This window comes from Molossus molossus, unplaced genomic scaffold, assembly GCF_014108415.1.
Source record: "Molossus molossus isolate mMolMol1 unplaced genomic scaffold, mMolMol1.p scaffold_m16_p_11, whole genome shotgun sequence".
In the NCBI taxonomy this organism is placed as follows: Eukaryota; Metazoa; Chordata; class Mammalia; order Chiroptera; family Molossidae; genus Molossus; species Molossus molossus.
Window position 1 is genome coordinate 1,846,449 of NW_023425346.1, and position 24,662 is coordinate 1,871,110.

At 51.9% G+C, this 24,662-nt stretch overlaps 1 protein-coding gene across 23 annotated transcripts in view; it reads left to right on the forward strand.

The window, feature by feature from the left end:
- The first annotated feature begins 16,001 nt into the window (after window positions 1–16,001).
- BIN1 (bridging integrator 1) overlaps window positions 16,002–24,662 on the forward strand; it is a 53,551-nt gene continuing 44,890 nt past the window's right edge. For all 23 annotated transcript variants that reach the window (XM_036253931.1, XM_036253936.1, XM_036253939.1 and 20 more), the window contains exon 1: window positions 16,002–16,151. In XM_036253931.1, the coding sequence (XP_036109824.1) occupies window positions 16,068–16,151 (84 nt within the window). In that variant the 5' untranslated portion in view covers window positions 16,002–16,067. The remainder of the gene's footprint in view (window positions 16,152–24,662) is intronic.

A 24,662-nucleotide genomic window follows, 5' to 3' on the forward strand; every position in this document is an offset into this window, starting at 1 on the left:
TTTTTCAGTTCTGTTACTCTGGGCTGGGAAGCCCAGCTTGGGGTTTAGACCACACACTTCTATCCCACAGCTGAGATATCTCTCCATTAATTCAGCTGCTGCCTGAAGGGGCTTAACCAGCCCTCTTGAACCCCTGCACTTCCTACCTCACCTGATGTGGGCTCCTCTTTATGTCTTTGGTTATAAAGGTTCTCTCCAGCTAGTCTTCAGTTGGTAATTCAGGATGATATTTCTATATTTCAGTTGTAATTCCTGTTTGGTCCTGGGAGAAGGTCAGTGTAGCTTCCATTCAATTTGATGCCATTTTGGAAATTAGAATCCTTTATTCTTAGGAGATGCACACTGAGTTCTCTAGGTATGAGGTGTCATGGTATCTGCAACTGACTTTTAAATGGTTCATATATATGTTATAACATTTAAGCTATATATAAATTATACATAATATTATGCCTATAGTTTATATATAATGCATATATAACTTTTTACCACATATGTATAATTTTTAGCACATATATAATATATGGCAAAGTGTTCACTCTGTTGCACTGAGGTGATGTGTATATGAGTGTTGTCTTAGTCTTTTCTTTTTTTATGTTTAAAATTTTCTATTAGGAAAAATTAGAAAAAGACACACACCAATAAAATAAAAATAACAACATAAATTTAATGTGGTGAAGGATATTATTTTACCAAAAATAAGTCATGTGCCCTCATCAGTGTGGCTCAGTGGGTTGGGCGTCATCCCATGTACCAGCATGGTGCTGGTTCAATTTCTGGTCAAGACATATGTTCAATTCCCAGTAGGGGGCATAAAAGAGGCAGCCAATAGAAATTTTTCTCTCTCTCTCCCCCTCCACATTCCTCTCTAAAAAACAAAACAAAATCAATAAAAATATATTTAAAAAATGTTTTTTAGGGTGACCAGCTGGATGTTAGCTCTTGTTGCTGTTTTAATTTTCAGGTGAAGCATACTCACAGAACCCAGTGTCATGAAAAGACTCAATTTTCCAACCACTTCCTCTATCCAAACTATTGTCAAATCTTTCCATGGGGCATTGGTCTTCTGTACAGATAGAGTGGGAGGGAGAGAGAGGAAGGGAGAGAGAAGAGAAACATCGATGTGAAGGGACACATCGAGTGGCTGCCACCCGCACGACCAACCAGGGCCGGGGACAAACTGCAACCGAAGTACGTGCCCTTAGCGGGAACCGAACCCGGGTCTCTCCGGACCGCAGGCTGACGCTCTAACCGCTGAGCCAAACTGGCCAGGGCTAAACATCCCTTGATAATTATTACTAGAATAATGGAGTTGGAAGATGGAAGGAATGTCTGTCCTTAATGACATTCTTGAACAGCTCCATCTACCATAGACTGTCTTTCTCCAGACCTCTTATTACATAAGAAAAAAATAAACTCTTGTTGGAGCCAGTGTTCATTGACTTAATTTGCAAATAAATACATTCCTGAATGATTGATTCAGAATATACTAAGGTTAGATGTTTAAATGATCATACGTGGCATGAATGTAGATGCAACAATTCTTAACAAAATATTAGCAAATATAATTCAGCAATATAGAAAATCAATTATATACCATAACCAAGTGTAATTTACTCCAGGGAGGCAAGGTTGGTTTGATATTAAAAAATCAGTTAATGTAATCCATCATATTAACAGTCTAAAGAAGAACAATGACATGATCACATCAATAGATGCAGAAAAAGAGTTTGACAAACTTCAACACTTATCCATGATCAAAGCTCTTAGAAAATGAGCAATGGGGGAAACTTCCTCAATCTGATAAAGAACATCTACAAGAAACCTACAGCTCATATCGTACCTAATGGTAAAAGATTGAAAGCTTTCCCTATGACCCAGGAGCAAGGCATGGATGGCCACTGTTATTCAACATAGCACTGAAAGATCTAGACAGAGCAGTAAGTCCAGAAAAGAAAATTAAAGGCCTATAGATGAGATAGATAGAAATTAAACTAGCTCTATTTGCAAATAAGATTATCCTGAAATTTATATAGAAATGCAAAGGAACTAAAATAGATATTCCATTTAAACCCCAAGTATTCTGGCATGAATGGGTGAACTGTAATAAAATTCTGATATTAACTACGTGGAGTTAGCACAGATCCCACTAATTCAAGGTCGTGGTTCTCAATAAAACTACTCCAACTTAAGATGCCAACTGCAGTTGGTGTCCCAGGACATTTTCACTTCTGACCAACTAGTTATACATCTAGGGGTTCTCATGAACTCCTTCTGTCCAATTAGTCATTAGAATGACTCAAAGGACTCAGGAAAATGTTATATTCATGATTACAGTGTTATGATAAAGGATACAAACAGCCAAATGAAGAGACACATAAGACAGGTCTGAGAAGGAATGGGGAGCTTCTGTGCCCTCTTCCTGTGAATCCAGGGTACATCACTCTCCTGGCATACCAGTGTGCTCACCAACCAGGAAGTGCCTCTGAGCTCCAGTGTCCAGAGTTTATACTGGAGTTTATTATGGGTTGAATCATTGGCCAAGTGATTGAACTTGATCTCCTGTTCCACGCTAACTTCCTCAGATGTTGGGCTAACACTTGGCTAAAAGTCCCAATTTTCTAATCACATGGTTGGCTTTCTGGTAATTAGCCCCTATCCTGAGTCATTCCACCTCCTAGCATAAACACAGGTGAAATCTTGCTGTTCATGGATACCAGATGTTTCTATTACTTGGAAAATTTCTAGGATTGCATCGCTCTTCCAGGGACCAGGGACAAATGCCAGTCAGATTCTTTATTATATAGAGGGAGGAACTACTCTGTTTTCAAGACTTACTACATAGCCACTGTTATCAAGACTATGTGTTACTGGCAAAGGAATAGACATGAAGATAACTAGAACAAAATAGAGAACTTGGACTCACACAAATATGGTCAACTGATTTTTGACAAAGGAACCTTTTAGAAAAAGAATATAAGCACATAGGTAACTTCTTCAGGACCTAGGTTGGATGAAGAGTTCTTAAACAGGACAACAAAAGTGAATTCACAAAAGAAGAAACAAGGAATAAACTAAGCTTCAAAATGAAAGGCTTTGCCAGGCAAAATAACTTGTTAAATGGATGAAAAGACAAGTTACAGACTGCAAGAAAACATTTGGAGACCACTTTTCCAACACAAGAGTATTATCTAGAATATATAAAGAGATCTCAAAACTCAACAGTGAAAAATGAGAAAATAGAAGACATGAAGCGATCTCACTGAAGAGCACATACAGATGGCAAATAAGCATAGAGAAGATGCTTACCATCAGTAGTCATTAGAGAAATGCAAAGGAAGACCACAATGAGATACAACCACACACCTGTCAAAGACTAAGATGAAAAATAATACCAACACAAAATGCTGGTGAGAACGCAGAAAGCCTGCTGACTCACACTTTGCCGATGGAAATGTAAAACCATGTGGACACTCTGGAAAAGTTTGGCAGTTTCTTAAGGAATAAAACCCATGCTTATCATATGACCTGGCATTATACTCGTAGGTATTTATTCCAAAGAAATAAAATGTGTACACGATTGCTCACAGCAGCTTTATTTGTAATAGTAAAAACTTGAGTCGCCTGGCCCATGTGGCTCAGTGGTTGAGCGTCGACCCATGTTCCAAGAGGTCACCAGTTTGATTCCCGGTCAGAGCACATGCCCAGGTTGTGGGCCTGATCCCCAGTGGGGGGCATGCAGGAGCCGGCCAATCGATGTTCTCTCTCATCAATCTCTCTCTCTCTCCCTTCCTCTCCTTCTAAATCAATTAAAAAATTTAAAAAAAAACTAGAGTCAACCAAAATACCCCTGAAGAGGTGATTGGTTAAGCAAAGTGTGGGGCATCCAACCACACTGTGGAATACTGCTCAGTAATATCAAGGAATGAGCTATTGATCGATGCATCAGCTGGGAAGAATCTCAACAGCATTATGTGGAGTACAAAGCTAATTTCAAAACATCCAGTACTCTATGATTCCCTGCATATAACATTCTTGAAATGACAAAATTATGTCAATGGAGAGCAGATTCCTGGTAGCCAGGGAGGAAGGATGGTGAGAGAGGAGGGTGTGACTGTGAAGGGTAGCACTCAGGAGGTCTTTGTGAAGCTGGTGGTTAATACGAATCTACACATACATTGTACCAATATAAAATCCCTCTTCATATTTCGTAGTTATACAAGGTATTGCCATGGAGGAAAACTGGGTGAAGGTACCTGGGATCTCTTTACCACTTTGCAACTTGCTGTGAATTTGCCATTATTTCAAAATTAAAAGTGAAGGAGAAATTGTGGCAAAATAAAAACGTCTTCAGAAAAAATGTGCACTAGAGGATATGGCCCCCCTCGCACACCTTCATATACCTCACGCTCCCCCGGGGTCCACAGCTCCACCTGAGAATCACAGAGGCGGGTCGGGGAGGGGCTGGGATGAGATTCTACTGTGCAAACGCTGTCCAGTTAAGGTTCTGAGGTCAGCGGTGACTGCGGCAGAGGAAGGATCCCGGTCACCAAAGGGGCAGTGGGTGTCACGTTCCTTGCTCTATCCCACTCGCTCTCCTTCTCGCAAGCATCTGAGTACAGCATGCACCAGAGGCTGGCGGGCCTGCAGATATGGTGATGGATGGGGCTGCTCCTTAGGGGGTAGATAATTAGGGGTCTCAGAGCATAGTCACTGGCCCAGAGGACTGGACTGAACTGGGTCTAGAAAGAGAAGCTGGAACAAGTTAGGCAAAGACGGAAATGCTGGTGAGGCCGAGGGATCAGTCTGTGCCAGGCCTGGAGCGGAGGGTCAGCAGGAAGGACTGGGTTGAGCCTGGGAGTGCGGGAACAGGAAGGGGCAGAGGCAGGTGTGAGCCTGCCCCTCAGGGTTGCATTTTATTTTTTTATTTTTTTATCCTCACTCAAGGATATTTGTTTGCATTTATCTTCAGATAGAGTGGGAGGGAGAGAGGGGGGGAAGAGAGAAAGAGAAACATTGATGTGAGAGAGACACATTGACTGGCTGCCACCCACAGACCCCAACTGGGTCTGGGGGCAAACTGCAACCCAGGTACGTGCCCTTAGCAGGAACTGAACCCGGGTCTCTCTGGTCCGAAGGCCGACGCTCTAACCGCTGAGCCAAACTGGCCAGGGCCAGGGGTTGCATTTTAATCTAAGGTTTGTGGGATTTATTCTAAAACCTGGGAGGCTGTGAGAGGTAGGAGAGGGGCATGGTCAGAATAACCATGACGAGGGCAGATTGGAAGGGATGGGCCAGGATCCCAGCAGGGCAGTGCAGATGAGGTGGGGGGCCTGAAGGAGGTACGGATTCAAAGGGAGGCGGATTTGGACGCAGAGTAACCAGGGCTGTGTAGATACAACATAGCACAATAGTTCCAGAGACCAGGCCGGGTCCCTCCAGCAATGACTGGAACACACTTCTTTCTGGCTGCAAACAGTCCCCATCTAGACCTTGGTGCAGGAAGGTCGCAGGCTGGGCTATAGCACAGCCTCCTCTAAGCTGATGGGCCCAAGCCTGCTCACTGCAGGGGGGTATCTGATTTCTGCAGATGGCTTGCAAAGGGCCAGGCTTTTTTCTTCTTTATTGATTTTAGAGAGAAGATGGGAGAGGGGGAGAGATATAAACACTGATGAGAGAGAACATCAATTGGCTGCCTCCTGCATGCCCCCTCCTAGGGATCGAGCCCACAACCTGGGAATGTGCCCTGACCAGCGACCTCTTGGTGCATGGGTCAATGCTCAACCACTGAGCCACTCTGGCCAGACGAGGGCAGGCTTTTGGAATGGGTGTGCCAGGATGTTCCTGCAGAGCCCCCTGCCCACCTCTGGTGCAGGTCCCACGGCTATAGGTATGAGGCAGTTACCTCAGGCTAACGCAGCCTACATTTTTGTGTCTGTAATTGTAAACCAATTCAGAATGTTTATCCGTGCTCAGGTTTTTCTCCCACTTGTAGAAGTCTGGGCAAGAGGCAGCACTTTTTGTTACATAGGATGGTCCGCTATGGGTGGTTTATAGAGTATTTTCTGTCTCCTCCCAGACTGAGGATTCGGTTACATTCTCCCCGCAGAGTCCCCAGTGTCCAGGACCCAGGCTCAGTGCCCAGTGCGAGCTGATGGGGCTCTCCCTCCGGGAGGCAGGCTCCCTTTCAACAGCCTTTGTTTCTGCTCTGACTGGTTGGCTGCACTTGGGCCCTGCGGAGCTGTATGAAACAAATGTTTACACAAGCTGTTTACATGTATACACTATTGTTGTGGCATACACAGCATGGCCCCGGGATGCTAACTGTGGCTTCTCCCCTCAGCGTTTTCTGTTCCCCCTACCTTGTCTGTTTCAAACAGACAAAGCTCCCTCCTTTCATCACCTCATGGAATGGGCTTTGACTTTAAAAGCCTGGACCTGTTTGTAAGCCAGTTAACGGGGGACGGTCCCTAAGGAGTCAGTCTAGAGGAAGTCTTCCTCTTGTCAGATCAGAAAGCTATTACTATGGTGGGACTGTGGAGCATCAGAAAAGTGGAGAAAGATGATGCTAGGTTCTCGAGAGATGTGCTGGTCCTGCCCCTGGGACTGAGCCCCAGAAGCGGGAGAGGGAGAAAAATTCCCTCCGGGTTTGCGAGAACTTCAGAGTAGGCACAACGGGCATGCAAGGCAGGAGAAACGCATCCTGTGCAGTTGGTGTGCCTAAGGAAGCCTTGGAAGTTTATACCTGTGGCCCACACATGATTCCTTATGTCTGCCCACCCGCCTGAGAGGCCACCAAACTTGGGTGTCCCAAAACAGCCACAGAGGAAGCTCCTCTGCTCTGGGACAGACCTGTTACATAACTGTGCGGGTGACACCTGGGCTCCAGAGCGCAGAGAGACGAGGAAGGGCCCGCGTGGTGGAGAGAAGTGGCTGGAAGACGGCGTGAGGACCAGGGCCCTCGAGGTCTGGAGAAATGGGGGCAGAGGGCGTAGTGAGCTGGCAGTGAGATGCGGGTTTCAGGGACAGGAGCAGAGGAAGGCAACTGTTTCTCCACAGACAGAACTGTGGACGAAAATCCCCCCCACTACCTATGAGTGCGCATAGTTGCATTCATTTTTTATTTAAGGAAGCATTGTTGTTTTGGAGTCAGAACCCACTGAATTGGGCATTGTCAGATGTTTACTTAGAATGAACAAAAACTATTATTATGTTCTGTGTCCTACTCTGTAAAATGTAAAATGTGAGAAACATGATTTCACTGGAAGACTAATGCTGGCCACCTGCACTCAGTGAATGTGTAGTTCTGTCCGCCCCGTTGCACCCGACACCCGGAGGCCCGCCAGCCAGAGGCCAGCCACGGAGCAGTGCTTTCCCCAGCTCTCAGGGTCCAGAAATGAAGCCGGTGTGGTAGAACGACTTCAGAAGTAACATAGTCATCAGGAACTAAGTGACTTAAGCATGGCCAATGACATCATATTCATGCTTACTAGAGCACATTTACAGAGGTGACAGGGTGGGGGACATGAGAGGAGACAATCAGGCAGGCTACTTTGAACAAATGCAGCTTGCCCATTTATGAGACATCAGCTCCGAGTAGGTTCCCCACTCCTGGGTTCTGAGTATCTTTTCTGATCTTGGGTGGATGCACCCAGAACCAGGTGCAGTGGCAATATCCAGCATACATTTGGCAAGTGCCTGATCTGTGCCTGGCTTCAAGGAGGGCATGAGGGTCAGAGCCTATCAGACACTGTCCCTGTCACCCAGAAGCCTCAGTTGGAGCCTGTGGTTCTCAAAGTGAGCATCACATACACTCAAAGGCAAGCACAGTTCTGTGCAGGGGGTTGCCATCTCTCAAGCTGGAGTCTAGGAAAGAAATAATTCTTTCTCCCAAAGAAACATTACCTCCTCCCCCAACTCTGGTCATCACCAGGCCAGGAGGAACACAATAGATGCACCCTCACTAACTGTCAGAATTAGTAATTGGATCTCAGAGTGCTTTCCCCTCAGTATTACATAGTAACATTTTGGGAGGTGGGTTTCTAGGTGTATAAGAAAGGCAAGCACAGGATTCTGGGGCATACAGAGGAGGGTCCCTTAGCCCTGTCCAAGTGAGATAGGTTGAAGAAGGTTCTGTGGAGGAGTTGACATGTGAATGGATCTGAAGAGTGAGAAGGGGTTGTCAGGTTGCCAGGTGAAGAAATGAGGGACGAGTTGGGTATGTGTGTGCATGTCTTTAGGAAGGACATAGTAAAAGCCCCAGCATGCATTGGGTCTATCTGAGTTGGGCTGCTCCTCGTAATCCAGGTTGTTATTTGAGCCACAAAGATGCTCAGGGGGTGAAACAAGAAGCTGGGCCCACAATTAGACTTCAAGTACACATACTAAACTTTAGTAGAATGTCTAGGAGGAAAAGATGGAAAAAGAAAATTATCATGAGGGAAAGAGAAAGAATCTGATAGAAGGTGTAAGTGGCGCAAGGCAGAGTTCCAGTTGCTCCACATTCTCATCAACACTTGATGTTGTCAGTCTTTTTCATTTTAGCCATTTTGGGGGAAGTGCGGAGTGTTAGCTCATTGCAACTAGTAAAGTTTAGCATCTTCTCATGTGCTATGACCATCTTCTTTCATGAAGGTTCATATCTTCAAATCCTTTCACTCTTTTTTTAAAAGTGGGTTGCTTGCTTTCTTCTTATTTAGTTACAACAATTATATATTCTGAATACAAGTCCTTTGTTAGTTATAAGTATCATGAGTAGTTTTTATCTGAGTGACTTCCTCTTCATTTTCATAACAATATCTTTGCAAGAGCAGACTTACCATTTTTAAGAAGTTCTACTTATCCACTTTTAATGGTAGCTCGATATTCAAATATAGATATACCAACATTTAGAAATTAACTTATTTAACCAACTCATGCTTGGACCATTGGGCTGTGTCCAGCTTTTCAGTATTTTATTTAAGGAATATCATTGTAGCTAAAACTGTGTTCTAAAGCTAGCACCAGCAGCATCTCAGGAGGTCAGTGTTTGTAAACCTGTTGCTCCGCACCTTGGCATGGCTTTCCTAAAGGGCACCTTGTAACTTGTCAGTGAAGCCCAGTTTCAAGGAACCAGCCAGTCCTCTTAGTATTCCCATTGTTTGTTAATTTGTTTATAAAGCCCTGGCCGGTTTGGCTCAGCAGTTAGAGTGTTGGCCCATGGACCAGAGAGTCCTGGGTTTGTTCCCGCTAAGGGCACGTACCTCGGTTATAGTTTGTCCCCAGCCCTGTTTGGGGTCATGTGGGTGGCAGCCAGTCAATGTGTCTCTCTCACGTCGATGTTTCTTTCTCTCTCTCCCTCCCTCTCTCCCTCTCGCACTATCTGAAGATGAATGCAAAAGTGTCTTCGGGTGAGGATAAAAAAAAATTGTTTATAAATAAGTGAAACTTTAGAAATGCTTAAAAACATACATGTGCAATCTTGTCACTGCACTTGGTTTAATAAACCACTGTTGCCTAGATAAACATAATTACAGTAAGTTTCCTGCGAGTAATTTCAGAAGCTGTCATCTTCCTTCTGAAGAAAGCCAGCAGTGATTTACTGAAGCAATGTTGTGCAAAGTTTGCTTTTCTGCAACTCTACCCATCTGTGGAGCTGGTCCAGGTCAGCCTACTGTGCCTCACCAGTAAGGCCACAGACCCAATGAACTCAGAGACACTGTTCCTGACCTTCAGAAAAGGATGTCATAATGGTAACTACCATTTACTCAGCCCACTAACCCGGGCCAGGGACTGCCTGTGCTGCCTTTAGTCGTCAAGGACAGCCTTGCCTGTCACTCCTGTTCCATTGAAAGGAATGAGCAGTGACTGGCCTCAGGGCACAGGACTGATACCAACAGAGCCAGGGACTTCAGGTCTGAAGCCCATGTTTTCATCATCTTCTAAGTTTACTACAATTCAGCCATACCAGAGACCATACACAGGTCACCAAAGTGTGTAGATATGTTAGAGGAACACAAGGGAGTCAATCACCTAAACATTTTTTTTTTTTTGCTCTTAGAAATATTCCATTTGCTGGTGGCAAAAGGGAGTAACTGATTTTTGTTGAAAGCCTTGGAAACATCCTGGAACTAGTAGGTGGCCCTGTGACTGGCCAGGCCACTCCTGGAGGGCATGGTTGGATTGGATCGAGATTGGAGCTAAACATCTGGGTCAGTAGGTCGGGAAGTCAGGAGGTGGAGCCTGATTACATGAGTCCTTTCAGAATGTCCTCTGGAATCTTACCCTCCCATATCTGCAAGGATCCGGATAAGGATGGCTGGACAGGCAGGTAAATGGACAGGTGTGGTGGTCAGCACCAGTCTAAACACAGACTGTGAACGGTATGGCCTTAGTCTCCTTTCCCACCTGTACTCCTAACTCCTACCCCCAACCTAGGTGCTCAGACATCCCAGTTTGCCCAGGACAGTGCTGGTTTATGCCTACTAGCTGGGTGTAACTATGTATTTTTACCCTGTGCACTCAAAACTGTTCGAGTTTGGACACCCTCTATTAATTCAAATGGACCAGGTAGAGACACTCAAGAGAAACTCTAACTTAAAACAACATTAGGGTTGTCTTTGAGAAGGACATTTTGTGATCACTTATATTAGTCATGACCCTTTAGGTTGTAAGTGACCTCAAATTGTCTATAGCAAGAAAAAGATATATCAGTTTGTGTAGCTGGATAGCTGGAGGTGGGGACTGGGCAGGACTCGGGCAGCATGGGAACACATTCTCAATATGGGTGTGTTTGTCTCTCTGTCTCTTTTCTATTTGTTCCCAACCCTTTAACTCTCGACTCTTGTTGACTTCATCTTCTAGGGAGGATCTTTAACAAGGCGAACAAGCTGGCCTCTGGAAGCTCTAGACTCCCGTTCTGCCTCTTAGCAACTCTCACTGAAAGAGGGACGTCTGTGTCCTGCAAACACACTTCCCTCCACACCCAGGGAAGGCGCTTACTGGCTCTGCTTGGGCCAGGCACTCATCCTTGAGCCGGTCTCGGCTGCAGCGAGCGGCTCCCCTGGAGCATGTGCACGTCCTGGCACAAAGCACAAGGTGCCTCCGACCACACCACGCAGGGGGCTCCTGAAGAAAGTGCGACAGTTCCCTGGGCAGACCAGGCTTACGGCATCGCCACCCACTCCAGAGTCACCGCTTACCGTCACTTCCAATATTCTAGGCTTGATGTATATTGTTCTTTATTTCCACAACTGTCTACGGAATGCAATTTACCCCTCTCCTTATATTGAAGACAAGGCTGAAACAATTTAAATAATATTGCCAAGATGGAAAAATGGTACATGAGGAGCTGACCTGACTCCAGATTGGTCTGCTCCTCTCCCAATATCATGGTGGCATTTTTAAATTTTGTTTTTCTTTATTGCTTTTTTAGAGAGAGAAGAAGGGAAGAGGGAGAGCAAGATAGAAACATGGATGAGAGAACATCGATTGGTCGCCTCCTGCATGCCCCCCACTGGGGACCGGGCCCACAACCTGGGCATGTGCCCTGACTGGGAATTGAAGCAACCACCTCTTAGTGCAGGGTCAGCGCTCAGCCACTGAGCCACACTGCCGGACTCATGGTGGCATTTTACACAAGAGGGAGTGAGGATAATTGGAGTCAGGGGCCCTTTTTGGACACCATATCACAATATGTTGCCCTGAAATAATGCTTTGGAAAGACAGATCCCCTCCGGGTTCTGCTGGAGTCTCCTGGATCCTCCCTGTCTTTCGAGGGGATGAAGCCCAAGGCAGGTCGAAGGTACGAAGGCTGTCTGTTCCAGCTGCCAGGGGCCTGTGATGCAACAGAGGGCCCACCCACCTGCACCTCCGGGTGCACTCGTGCTCCCCAAGTGTTCTGCTATGAAACAGAAGTCCTACTGCTTTGAGCACAGGATTCTTCTGACAGTCAAAACAGTACAAACAAAAATGTCTTGCTCTGTAAGACAGTGATGGTGATAGTCGTCGTGCTGGCTCGGAGCCTCTTGAAGAACAGGAGAAAGACAGAGTGGAGCTTTTCCCTCTGTGTAGGAAGGGAAGACTGCCCTTCGCCCGTCTGGGTTCTTCATGGTTTGGAAAGTCACTTCCCAGACTTTACTTCCCAGATGTGCAGACACAGACACTCTCTGTGTTATCTCTTTCTGCTCTGCCACACTGTGGCTGCCTAACCAGAGTCTCGGGGCACAGCTCCCTCATTTCAGTACAAAATATTTGTATTTTTTTGCCCTAGCCGTTGTGACTCAGCAGTAGAGCATTGGCTGGCGGACCAATGAGTCATCGGTTCGATTCCAGTCAAGAGCATGTACCTTGGTTACAGTTCATCCCCAGCCCTGGTCAGGGTCGTGCAGGAGGCAACCAGTCGATGTGTCTCTCTCACATCAATGTTTCTCTCTTTCCCCCTTCCTCTCCCTCTCTCCCCCTCCCACTCTGAAGATAAATAGAAAGATATCCTCTGGTGAGGATAAAAAAATTTGTATTTTTAATAGCTTTTTTTTTTATTACAAAAATTATACATGTGTAAAATTTGGAAAATAAAGAAGACAAAAAAACAACAACACAACAACTCCCCCCCTACTCTGAATTGTTCCACCCAGAGATACCAACTGCCTTTGGACAGCAGTTGGCAATATGTGTTATGCGATTTAATATCCTGCATTATATTAACAAGACATTAGAGGCACTTCGCCGTCACAAAAACTTCATGAGCATTGTCGTTTTGATAAACATTTCATGTATGTGTATACTGTAGCCGAGTGAATCGCAGGTGGTAATCGGCCTTTTGCAGAGGCCGGGGCGGGCCGGACAGAAGGGCCCGGGCCTGTGCCGTGGGAGCGGGAGCCGTGCAGGGCTCAGGGGCCGGGGCGGGCCGGACAGGAGGGCCCGGGCCTGTGCTGTGGGAACGGCAGCCGTGCAGGGCTCAGGGGCCGGGGTGGGCCGGACAGGAGGGCCCGGGCCTGTGCCGTGGGAGCGGGAGCCGTGCAGGGCTCAGGGGCCGGGGCGGGCCGGACAGGAGGGCCCGGGCCTGTGCTGTGGGAGCGAGAGCGGTGCAGGGCTCAGGGGCCGGGGTGCTGAAGGGTAGAAAGACATTTGCTTGCTTGGTAGTTTCTTCTGGTATCAACATTTCAGGGCTCCGCCAGGTACCAGGCCCCCTCCTTGCTGTCTGTCAATACTGATCTCAGGTCTTCAGCATCACCCCTTCAGAGAACCTCCAATCCCAGACCCCCAGACCCCCAACACGGGATGTACCCCGAAGGGCCTTTACGCTGTTTCTGCGTGAGCCCAGGGCTGGTGCTCAGGAGGTGCTCAGAAATGTCTGCAGGCCGAGAGTGAGCAGACTGGACTGACAACAGGATGATCATGTTCACACTCACGTCCTCAGCTTCATGCACTTATGATGACTATGATGAACATCTGTGTTATTAAAGACTTGAAAATGTTGAATTCATTCTTAGACTTGAGATTCTAGGGCTGAAGAATATGAATATTTTGATAACTTTTTTGATGGTTCCTAATACATCCTACGAGACTGCTTTTCCGAACCCCGCCGTCTGCTGCACTCCCGACAGGGGCGCGAGGGAGCCTGGCGCTGTTTGTAAGTAATGCCATTTAAAAAAATGGTTTCGCTGATTTAATTACTTAATTTTTCCTGGTAAAACTGAACTTTTAAAACCCATTTGATCATTTGAATCTCCAATTTTGAGAATTGTCCATTTGTACCAGCCACCCATTTATATAGTGAGATCTTTGTTTTTCTTATGCATTGTAAGACTTCTATTTTATTTAAAAAATATTTTCCTAGTTTCTTACACTTTAATTTTTTTTATGCCAACTGTCTTTTCAAAATGGAAATAGATTTTTTCTATCCTGATAGTAAAGACAATGGGCTACCATGGTTAAAAAAATTAATAAATAAATAAAAAAAAATACTGTAGAAAATCACAGAAAAAAGTAAAAATCCCCTACCTTCCTACTCCTGGATTTGTATTGACATTTTTGGAGCACTTCCTTCCAAACTTTTACCCTACATATTTGTATTATTTGAACTTTAAAAAATCTTAATTTTTATGTAACACCAAACTAGCATTTCAATATATCCTCCAATGCTTTTGTGCTTGGAAAAGTCTTTCCAATGTAGAAATCAAATGAAGAATTACCTTCTTTGAACATAGAGCTGTGTGTGTTTTTAGTTATGAAGGCAATATAGAATAGTACAGAATATTGAGGAAATTAAGGAGAAAAATATCAGCCATACTGTCTTGATTTTAACACATCTGTTTCCTTTGGGCTCTTTCAGGTCTTCAGTCGTGAGCATTTATATTTATTTTTAGGTGGTTGTAAGGATAGTACACGCACAATTTATCTTCTTTCACTCATAATTATACCAAAAGGGTTATTTTCATGTTGCTACATAATCTCTGCAATGGTGGTTAAGGCCCCCAGTGATTACTGTGCCATCCAGCTGACCCTGCCCTACTGAAAACCATGTAAGTGGCTTCCAATTTTTTTGTCAAGTGATATTTCAAACACCAGAGAGCAGCGTAGCAGACGCCGGTGCCTGGGCAGACTGTAGTGGGCTTTGACTTGTGCTGACCTCCGCCCCTCAGAGGAGGGCTGGGAAAAGGACTAAAGAGGAATGAGGAGGAGAGAGGCCATGAGGGGGAAGCACTTTTAGGAGCAAGCTGTCTTAAAACTCAGGCTGCACTATTCAGGTTTTGTTTTGGTAATTCACACATCAGGCATGAATTTATAGTAATAATTTTGACAAAATGCTTTCCATCCATGCAGTGCTTGGTGCTTTTTCTGGGAAGCAGTTCAGTGTATCTGCCGAGGGCTTTAGTGCCGGAGGGCCTGGGTCGGGGTCTCTGCTTATCTGCAGCTGCAGAGTCTCAGTCTACCTTTGTGTAAAATAGGAGTAATTGGCCAGATTCTCACTCCTAGGCACAGAGCAGAGCAATGGTGGGAGGAACCAGAAGCATCCAGGGAGTAGGGGGGGGGGGGGCTACCAGGCGAGGAAAGAGAGAAGCGACTGCAACCCAGGCTGAACCTTTCTCTTGGGCCTGTTTTCCACTTGTATGGGGGTCTTGGCTTATGGTCTGCGAGAGTTCTTCCTGCTCCCAGGACCCCTGCCCTGGCTCCTGTCCATGCACTGGACATGTCTAGGCCTCTTCTTTCTTAGCAGGGCCTCCAGGACACCTATGTCCACTCAACTCGACCCACAGCCCCTGAGAAACCTTCCAGGGTGGCAGAGCGGTGGCATCCTGCATTTTAATAATAGTGCCCACCTCATAGAGCTGTTAGGGAGACCGAATGCAATGATGCCTGACCAGGAGGCCCCTAGCCGAGTGCAAGCCTACAGCGAGTGTTCAGTAATGTTCGGTTTGTTATAATAAAATAACTCGCAGCAAACTGGAAGACTGAGCACCTCGCTGGCATGGGACTAGGCGCTTGGGGCAGAAATGTGAACACGCCCGGGAAGCCTACAGAGAGCCCAGGTGCAGACCGGTGAGTCTGCAGGCCCTGCGGAGGCCGAGTGTGAGCGCAGGGCCAGAGAAGCCCTGGGAAGGAGACAGGGGCTCCCGGATTCCAGGGGCGGTACCATTATCTCTGCTTTGTGAAAGCACCCTGCTTGTCCATCTGGCTTCCTTTCCTGGGCTGCGGGAGGCTAGCACTGGGAAGGAGAGCGGGGCCCGCGGCGGCGCGGGATCCACTGTCCTGTTAGTCCCGGTCCCGGAGTCCCGCTCACCGAAGCCCAGCATATGTGCGCGCCGCTCCTTCACCTGCCAAGCGGTTCCTGCGCGGGCGAGGCCCTTTAAAAGGCAGTGTGTTGTCGGCCGTGGGCGAGGGGCACTGACCGCGGCTGCAGGCCCAGCCCCTCTCCTCCCCTCCCCCACGCGCCGTCCCTCCCTCGGTCCCCGCGTCGCTGGCTCGCTGGCGCACGCTCCGCCCCCGCCAGTGGTCTCGGCTCTCCAGTGCGCGGCGTGGGGCCGGACTGGAGCCGGCGGCCGGGGCTGGGAGCTCGGCGCCCGACACCGGGCGACCCCCGCGGCACCATGGCAGAGATGGGCAGCAAGGGGGTGACGGCGGGGAAGATTGCCAGCAACATGCAGAAGAAGCTCACCCGTGCGCAGGAGAAGGTGAGCGAGCCCCAGACCCGGCAGCCGCGTGGTCCGGGTCACCTGCCTCCATCCCGCCCCCGGGACTGGTCCTCACCGGGGGGTCAGGCACTGTCACCTCTGGACGACAGACCGCCGCCGAAGGCCTCGGGTTTGCGGGCTGCGCTTCCCCAGCTGTGGTCGCCCTCTCGGTCCGCGTCATCTGCTTTCCCCACCCCGCAGCGGGGCAGGAGAGGGCGCCGCTGTCCCCGCTCCCACCCTCCCCGGCCACTTCGGGTTTCTCCGCGCGCGTCTGCGGAGCAAAGGCGGCCCACGCTGACCTCCCGAGCGCGAGGGCCAGGCTAACCCCGCCCTGAGGCCGGGAGAATTGGGACGAGGTGGAGCCCCGGGCTGTCCAGGCCCCCGCGGGTGCTGCGGCCCGGCGCGGGGAGCGGCCTGCCCCTGGTGCCCGGACAGCCCCTGGTGCTGGGGGCCCCCTCCTCCCGGCCCGCGCTGCAGGCCTCTGGGCTTCGCCCTCCTCCCGCCGCCTGTCCCTGCGTCCCCGCAGGCCGGGGCTCCTTTCCCTAGGGTGCCTGCGGCCTGGAAGTTCCGGGGAACGGAGGGCTGCGCGGCCCTGGGGGCTTCGCGTTTCCGGCGACGGGAGGGGTGGTGGCCCGGCTGCCGGGCCCACTGCTGGCTGGGAAGCCGAGCCGGAGGCGGGTGGCGGCCGCAGGGGCAGGAGGGCGCCTCGGGAAACCCGAGCCCTGGAGCCGGGGCAGCTGGCCGCGGGCGGGGACTGGAGCCTGGCCTCCCCAGCGCCCTGAGCGGTCAGGAAACGCAGGACCGGGGCTGGGGGCCGGGCTCCCTCGGCCTTCTGTCCCCAGTGGCACCGGATCATGCCAGCTACCGAGGCCACTTCCCCTGCCAACTCGACTCAGAAATCTGAGATTGCAGAATATGTGCCCTCGCCAGGGTGGTCCCCAGTCCCCTGCCTTGGGTTCTGTCCCCGCGGGTTCTGCCCCATGCCCGCAGGATTTGTGGCGTGGTGGGAACCCCGGGACCACCAGCCTTCCCTTGCTCGGCTCGTGACTGTTTATCAACAATGACTTTTGCAGCTAGGACCTGAGGGCTCCCTAAGGATGCTGCCACGTGATGGAGTGGGGTGCATGGGTAAGAGCTTCCCCATGCCTCCCTCAGAATCCTCAGCTCGTCCTGGTGGTCCCAGGCTGAGGAGGTGGATGGCTGTGGCGGAGCTGAGGGCCCTCAGCCAAGCTGCAGACTGGCCTGTCCCAGCTGTTAACACCCCCTCCTTCACCCCCTCCACCGGAGGACGGATTAAAGCCCTATAGATAGCCAGTGGGTGCTGGGATGGCTTCAGGCTCCCAGGTGGGGGAGGGCAGATGCTGCTGTCCCGTCACTCCTCTACCCCCTCTGTGACCCCATGAGCCATCTAGGGGCCTGGCGCCACAGCTCTGGGCCTCAGCCGGCTTCCTGCTATGGGACCAGGAAGACTACAGGGAAGCCCAGAGTTAGCCAGACCAGTCCCCTGCCCCCATTCCTGAGGTCTTCCTCCTCCCTGGCCCCCCTTTGCTTATGCTGTGTCCCCCTTGCTGTGGTGGCCCTGTCACTGCGGCCGCATCTTTCAGTGATTCAGGGGCAGTGGGCCTGGGCTGTGCACCCTCCATGGAAGGGGCGATAGATAGGTCCCACTGATCCCACTGAGCTGCCTCCCCTCCCTCGTCAGCGCCTGTTTCGTGGCAGGGGCTGTGGGCAGTTGGCTGACAGCGGGTCAGCTGCGGATGCTGGGCTTGCACAAGGGCTCGGCCACCCCCTCGGGGGCTTCAGGGGACTGGAGCAGCTTAGGGCTACTGGTGGGCATGGTTAGGGCACTATCCCCATCAGAAGCCAGCGCGCAGCACCACCGGCTTCCTGGCGGAGTCTCAGAAAGTAGCCTTCCTTCTGTCTGCCCCTTGTTGGCCCCTTGGAGTTCCCCTTCCCAGGGAATCTGGTGACTGGACCCACAGGACCCCCCTCCTGCAGCTCAGAGGCCGTCCCAGCCTGAGCGCCCTGGCCTGGCTGCCTCCCAGCGCCTCCCGTTGGTGGCAGGGCCACTTCTCATTCCTGTTGTCAGTGGTCTCAGGCACCCCTGCCCCTGCCCCACCTGCCTTGGTCAGATCAGTGAGTGACGTGGTTACCCCAGTCCAGTTACCCCAGGAGGGCATTTCCTGAGCGGAGCCAAGTGGTAGGTTAGTCCACCAGGACTTGGAGGGTGACAGTGTGGTCAAGGAAAGCTGGCCCTCTGGTGCCTGTGGAGCCAGCTCAGTGGGCCTTTCCATGGGTCTCGCCTTGGCAAACCCAGGGAGCAGTCCGCCTCCGCCGCTGCTCTGCGTGCTCCTGAGGGACGAGGCATTCGCTTGGCCCTGCCGGTGCTGGGTGGCTGTTCATGAACAAACACGGACACCTGGAGGCTCGGCGTGGGAGCCTCCACTGGCCTGTGGGTGGACTGGTTTGTGCTACGTACTCCTCTGTCTCCCCTTCTTTAGCAGATCCTCCCTTCTTTAGCAGATCCCCCCCTTCTTTAGCAGATCCTCCCTTCTTTAGCAGATCCTCCCCTTCTTTAGCAGATCCCCCCCTTCTTTAGCAGATCCTCCCCTTCTTTAGCAGATCCTCCCCTTCTTTAGCAGATCCCCCCCTTCTTTAGCAGATCCTCCCCTTCTTTAGCAAATGTGTCCTGTGCCTGCTCCTGGGCTGAGCGGGGAGCAGGGTGTGTGTGGCTCTGGCTGGCGTGGAGCTACAGTTGAAAGGGCCTGGTGCCGGGAGAACATGAGAATACCTGGGGAGGGTCACCAGGTCTGCCAGCGTGGCGCCTTGGCTGTTTGCCTTCCAGCCCCCGGCTGCCCCCAGAGTGCCTGGGTGCAGAGTCCGTGCCTGCAGCTCAGGCCACGGCCACCATGAGGCCATCTCCCCATTGTATTTAGCTTCTTGGACCCTCTATAAATGACACTGTCCATCTTTGGGCCTCAGTAGGGTAGCTGGGTAGAGCCAATTTAGGGTGGAGCTGGGTCAGATGACAGGATTAGAGGCTGTCTGGCTTGGCCCCCTGGGGGAGGGATTGTTGGGGAGAAGGGACAGCTGGGCGGGCTGGAATCTGGCCTGCGCCTTGCTGAGGCCCACTGCCCAGGAGTCCTCCTGGTTGTGCATGAGGGAGGCTGGCCTTGAGATGGGGCTGGGCCAGTGGTGAGGAAGAAGGCCCTGCAGGGCGAGAGAGTACGCTGTCTGGGGGAGCCCAGCAGGTGGTCAGTGGACAGAAGGCCCTGACACGTGGGATGCTCATAGAGGGAAGGTGTGCGGCAGTTATTTATAGGACCCTGACACGTGGCCAGGATGGCACCGTGTCATCTGGTGATCAAGGCCTCCTCCTGCAGCATCCATTTTGGCTCCTGGGTAGGAATCAGGCCTTGACAACCAATCCTTATCCTCGCAGCAGCCTCAAGAGAAGACTCCTTACACTGAAGAGCGGTCCCTGGGAGTAAGAAACCCACCCAGGTCTCCTGGAGGGTCGCTGAGGCCCGGGACCCTCCCACCTCCCCCTTCCCAGGCCCCAGAGATACTCCTGTTCACCCATATTCTGCATTTCTCCTTCCCCTTGGCGTCCGTCTCTCTGTGCCTGAGTGTCTGAGGCCTCCTCCTGCTCCGTCCGCTCATCAGCGCTCGCCCCCGCTCAGCCTTTGCCTCGCTCGCTCTCTGTATGTCCCTGGTCTGTCTCTTTCCTTTGAGCTTGTACAAGCTTTTTTGCTCCTCTCTAGTCTCAGATCAGTTTCTCCCTGAGCTTGAGTCACTGATGTACATGGTTCATCTCACCTGCACACAGAAGGCTCCTGAGCTGGGCATCATCTCTTGGGGGAATGTTTTTGGGGGCTGGGTGGACATTTGGTAAGGAATGTGGGTGTGGACAATTGGAAGCCTGGCTCCAGGCTTCCCTGAGGCCCAGCGGGGCCTGGTGGGTTGAGTCTCCACCAAGTAGAGTCTGCTGGCTCACGGCAGGGCTCCCAGAGAGGCAGACTCTTTTGACAAGGGCCTTGCAGAGGAGGTGAGCACATGGGGTGCATGGGCGTGGAGAAGGTGTCCAGGAGGGCCTGGTGTGGACCCAAGTGCGGGTGGGTGTGAGGACTGCAGACTGCCGTACACCTGAGCAGAGGGGGGTGTGTGTGGTGTGTCGGGAGTAGACCTGGGCCAGACTTATTCCTGGTCTGATCTCTTTCCTCTGAGCTTGTACACGGTCAAGTGTTGGATTCAGGGCTGTCTTTGTACCCCGGGTTCCAGAGGAGCTGGGGCTTGAACTCTTCTCCTGCCTTCTGGCCCTGCCAAGGCCCTTCTCGCCTTCACCCTCTGGCCTCTGGCCTGGCTGTGCCTGGACTCTGCCTGGACAAGTGGCCAAGTTGGACAGCATGAGGAGACTGCTTCTGTCCCTCCCTCCTGTCCTAACCCAGGGCCAGCGTCACGTGGTTCTTTCTCCACGAGGCTGTAGAATTCCCGGGTCCTCTCCTGGGTGTTAGGCCTCTCTCTCACAAAGGAGAAGAGAAGGTGCATGTATGGGCCTGAACTTTCCGGAGCCCAGTTGCTTTATGTGTAAGATGTGGATGGTAAGGGTTCCTCTTCACATGCTGTGGGGTAAAGCTTGGACAAGGGCCCAGGCATAGCGAGTGCTTGTCAGACGCCAGCTCTGAGCAGTGGGATGGAGCCCACACGGGAGCCCGTCCTTCCTCCACAGGCCTGTGCCCAGGGCTCTTCCTGCCGTGTCCATTGCAGGCCTCCACAGACAGCCCACCCCTGCTGAGCCTGGGCTGATCCTAGCTCAGGACGTTGCCCTGGTCCCAGGTCGTGTGTGGGTGTGTGAATGGAGGGGGTGGCCCGCAGTGGGGAAGCGGGTCAGACAGTCCCCGGGTGGTCTGACCTGCCTGCCCATAAACTGTGGGCCTGGGTTCCACTTGGTCATCAGCAAAGGGATGCTGCTGCTTATTCATTCACTTATTCATGAAACAAATGTTGAGCATCCCCCAGGTGGTGGGCACTGTTCTAGCGATGGGGGTACAGCAAGTAAAACCCAGCCTTACTCAGGAAGCTGGGGAGACAGGGGATTGGAAAGGCAGCAGGACAGAGGGGGGCTGCTGGCTTCCTCAGCAGATCGGATCTGCGCAGCCTCTCACGAGCATCCCCTCTGCAGGTGCCCAGGACTCCGGTGTGGATGCATGTGGTCCTCACACAGCACAGAGATTGGGTAGGGAGAGGCTGAGCGGAAGCTCCTGGTCTCCAGGTCAAAGGGCACCGGGGGAGGAAGGCTTTCTGTTGGACGTCACCCTGGAATACTGTGTTTTCTAAAGCTGCCTCTGTGGCAAGTCTACTTTTGGGATTAAAAGTGCAAAGAAGAGGACACCAATGCTGACACCACTCTTCAGGGCACGAAGAGACAGCAGGTCTGGGCGGGCAGGGCTCTCAGCGGGAGGCAGATGGGGAGCTGGGAGCCGGAGGAAGGCGGCAGAGACGGCGCGGCCGGGAGGGCCGCCTGTGGCAGCCCCACAGCCGCGCTGCAGTGTGGGAGAACACTAGGGCTCTGGGTGTGGACCCCTCGCACAGTGACCACCTGGGGACGTCACATGGACCTCTCTAAGCCTCCGCGTCCTCACCTTAGACAGCTGGAGTGTGCCAGAGTACATGTGCAGATTAAATGGACGTGGGTGACAGGGAGGGCCCGCCTAAAGGAGCAGTTCCTGTCTGTGGAAGGGACGCACCTTGAGGGAACTTGCTAGTGCCCAGGGTCCCTGCCTTCCCGAAGAGGTGCCACGTGGTTCTGGACTGGAGACTGGAGAAGAGAGAGCAGGTCCTTCCCGCCCCAAGGGAACTCTGTGTTAAATGTTAACTTAACAACAGCCGTGGCTGATGGTGTAGCTCTGTGCACCAGCTGCTGGGTAAAAAGTCTCACTGCAGCCTGGGGAGGTCATGAGGATTCCCACTCAGCAGATGAAGAAACAGACTCAGAACCCAGTTGTGTGGCTGCCCTGGGCTTCCTGGTCAGCTGTCCGGTAGCCTGGAGGACAAGCAAAGTGGATGAGTGAGGCCCCGACCAGGAAGGCTGTCATTAGGGAGGCCATGTGACAGGTTTTGGTCCCCAAGACCTTCTCTCTCTTTCCTGTTCAATCAGATTTGGGGCTCCAGTCTCCCCCTAAATCCTCACCCAGAGTCTAGACTTACACATGGGATGTGGTCTTTTCTGTTTGGGATGTGTGGTGGGCTGTGGGGTCAGCGGATGACCTGGGGTTTCCTGACGCAACTCTAGGGCAGGTATTTCTGCATGTAGGTGAGGCCAGTGTGCGTGTGTGTGTGCATGTGTATGTATGTGCTGCATCCAGTTTGTTTGATATCAAAGAACACCTTTTATTCTGAGATTACATGTCTCTACTTTTGTTTAAATGTCTCTTTGTTGAAATGATGGTAACACTAGTTGTTTCTCATTGTCCTTGGGGAGGAAATAGTCCTGCTGCCGAACACACACACACACACATGCACACGCACACGCATATACACATGCACACGCTGGGGAAACTCCTGCTGCTCTGGGCACCTGTGGCCCACCCTGTGGACCGGCCTGTGGGCGGGCGGCAGCTCTCCCTGTTCCAGCCCGGAGGCAGCCCCTGCTCCACGAAGACAGGTCCTGCCTCCTCCAGGTGCTGGGCACATGGTGCTCTGTGCACACCTGCTGCACAGGTGTATAGATTCTTTTCCTTTTTTTTTTCTTTTTAGAGAGAGAGGAAGAGAGAGGGAGAGAGAGATAGAAACATCAATGAGAGAGAATACTGATTGGTCGCCTCCTGCATGCCCCCCACTGGGGATCGGGCCCACAACCTGGGCATGTGCCCTGACCGGGAATCAGACTGGCGACCTCTTGGTGCATGGGTCAATGCTCAACCATCGTTCGGGTAATGCATGGGGAAGCTTGCTGGGTTTCAGGGTGCAGGGGAGGGGCTGTGGCTGCAAAATTTCAGGTCTTAGAGAGCAAGAAAGGCCAGGAGGAGTGCTCAGGTCTTGAAGTTGGACGGAAGGGGCACGTCCCATCTCTCTGCAGCAGAACAGCTCAGAGCAGTGGGGTGCTGCTGAGTCAGGGGCTGCAGTGTTGGGGTTCCCGGGAATGGGCTGAAGCCCTCCTGGGAGCCCTGCCTGGCTTCAGGCCACATGCTGGGCCCTCTGCAGGGTGCTCTTCCAACCTGAGAAAGCTGTCAGGTGACACAGGTGCTCAGGTCGCTGACCTGGGGATTTGCTGGCCCGACACTTTGCTCCAGGGGCCAGGGAGCTCTGGCCCACACAGCCAGTCCACTCTTTGCCAGGCCTCTGATCCAGAGTCAGTGCCACTGCAGATGGCGTGTGGCCAGGTCCACCGCATGGGCCACGGGTTGGGGATGGAGCCTGTGATCTGGAGCCACGGGGTGGTGGGCTGTGATCTCTGGGCACTGAGAATTGTCCATGGTGCCCCTGGGAGTGGGCAGTGGTGCCCCCTATTCTGTACCCAAGCCTGGGGCGATGCTCCTGACTGGAAGGCCGGGGAGCTGCAGACATGTCCACTGGTCAGGGCAGCGAGCACGGGGTGGTCACAGGCTGCAGCCACCACAGGACTTGGGGAGAGATCATCACTGGCTGTGGGCCTGGCTCCTGGCCCTCTGGGTCTGGGCAGACCCGCCCCGGAGCCCCCAGGGGCCTGTGTGCGGACATTCTGCTGGCTCCTGGCATGAGGTGCCGCGGCCTCTTCGCTGACTCGCCGCAGTGGCTGCAGTGATCTTATCCAGTGCCAGCCATTCTCATTCACAGCCTGCCGCTGGGGCCGGGACGCGGGTGTCGCGCTGAGAACAGAACCACGGCCCCTGCCGCGGAGTGCCGCACAGCGCTGGGCGGAGACCAGGGCAAGGGCCTCGAAGGGCTGCCTACCCATCCCGGCCACGGACGACTTCTCCGAGGGTGTGACCCCAGAGCTGGGTTTGAAGGGCAAAGGAGACAGGCTCTGGGTTGGGGAAGAATGTTTCTGGAATTCAGGGTGGCTGGAATGTGTGTGGGGGATGGGATGAGTCTGAATCTGAAAAGACAGGTGAGGGGCTCAGGCCTGGAGGGCGGCCAGCAGGCTCTGCCCACAGACCCCCGTGCGCCCCAGCCGCTCGCCTTCTTCCACAACATGGCCCGAGGCGTTGTTCGCTCTCACTGCGGACCTAGCATCTCACTGTCCTGGGCCTTGGAGCCCAGGCTTTCTGAGGAAGAAGAGGGGACAGGGTGAGGGGTGAGTCCTGAGTCCCCCGAGGGAACGACCTCGGACAGGGTGGAATGCAGCCCTACCAGGAAGGCACAAGAGGGCCTGGGGCGGCTGCTACCCCGGGGTTTCCGGCCCCCGGGGCGGGGGCAGGGCTGGTGGCGCCCGTGCCCTAGGCTCGCTGGAAAGGCTGGGGTACATCTCATATGTGACCCATAGCATGGGTTTCTGTTTCTCTGTCTGTTTGGGGGCCTAAGGTGACACCG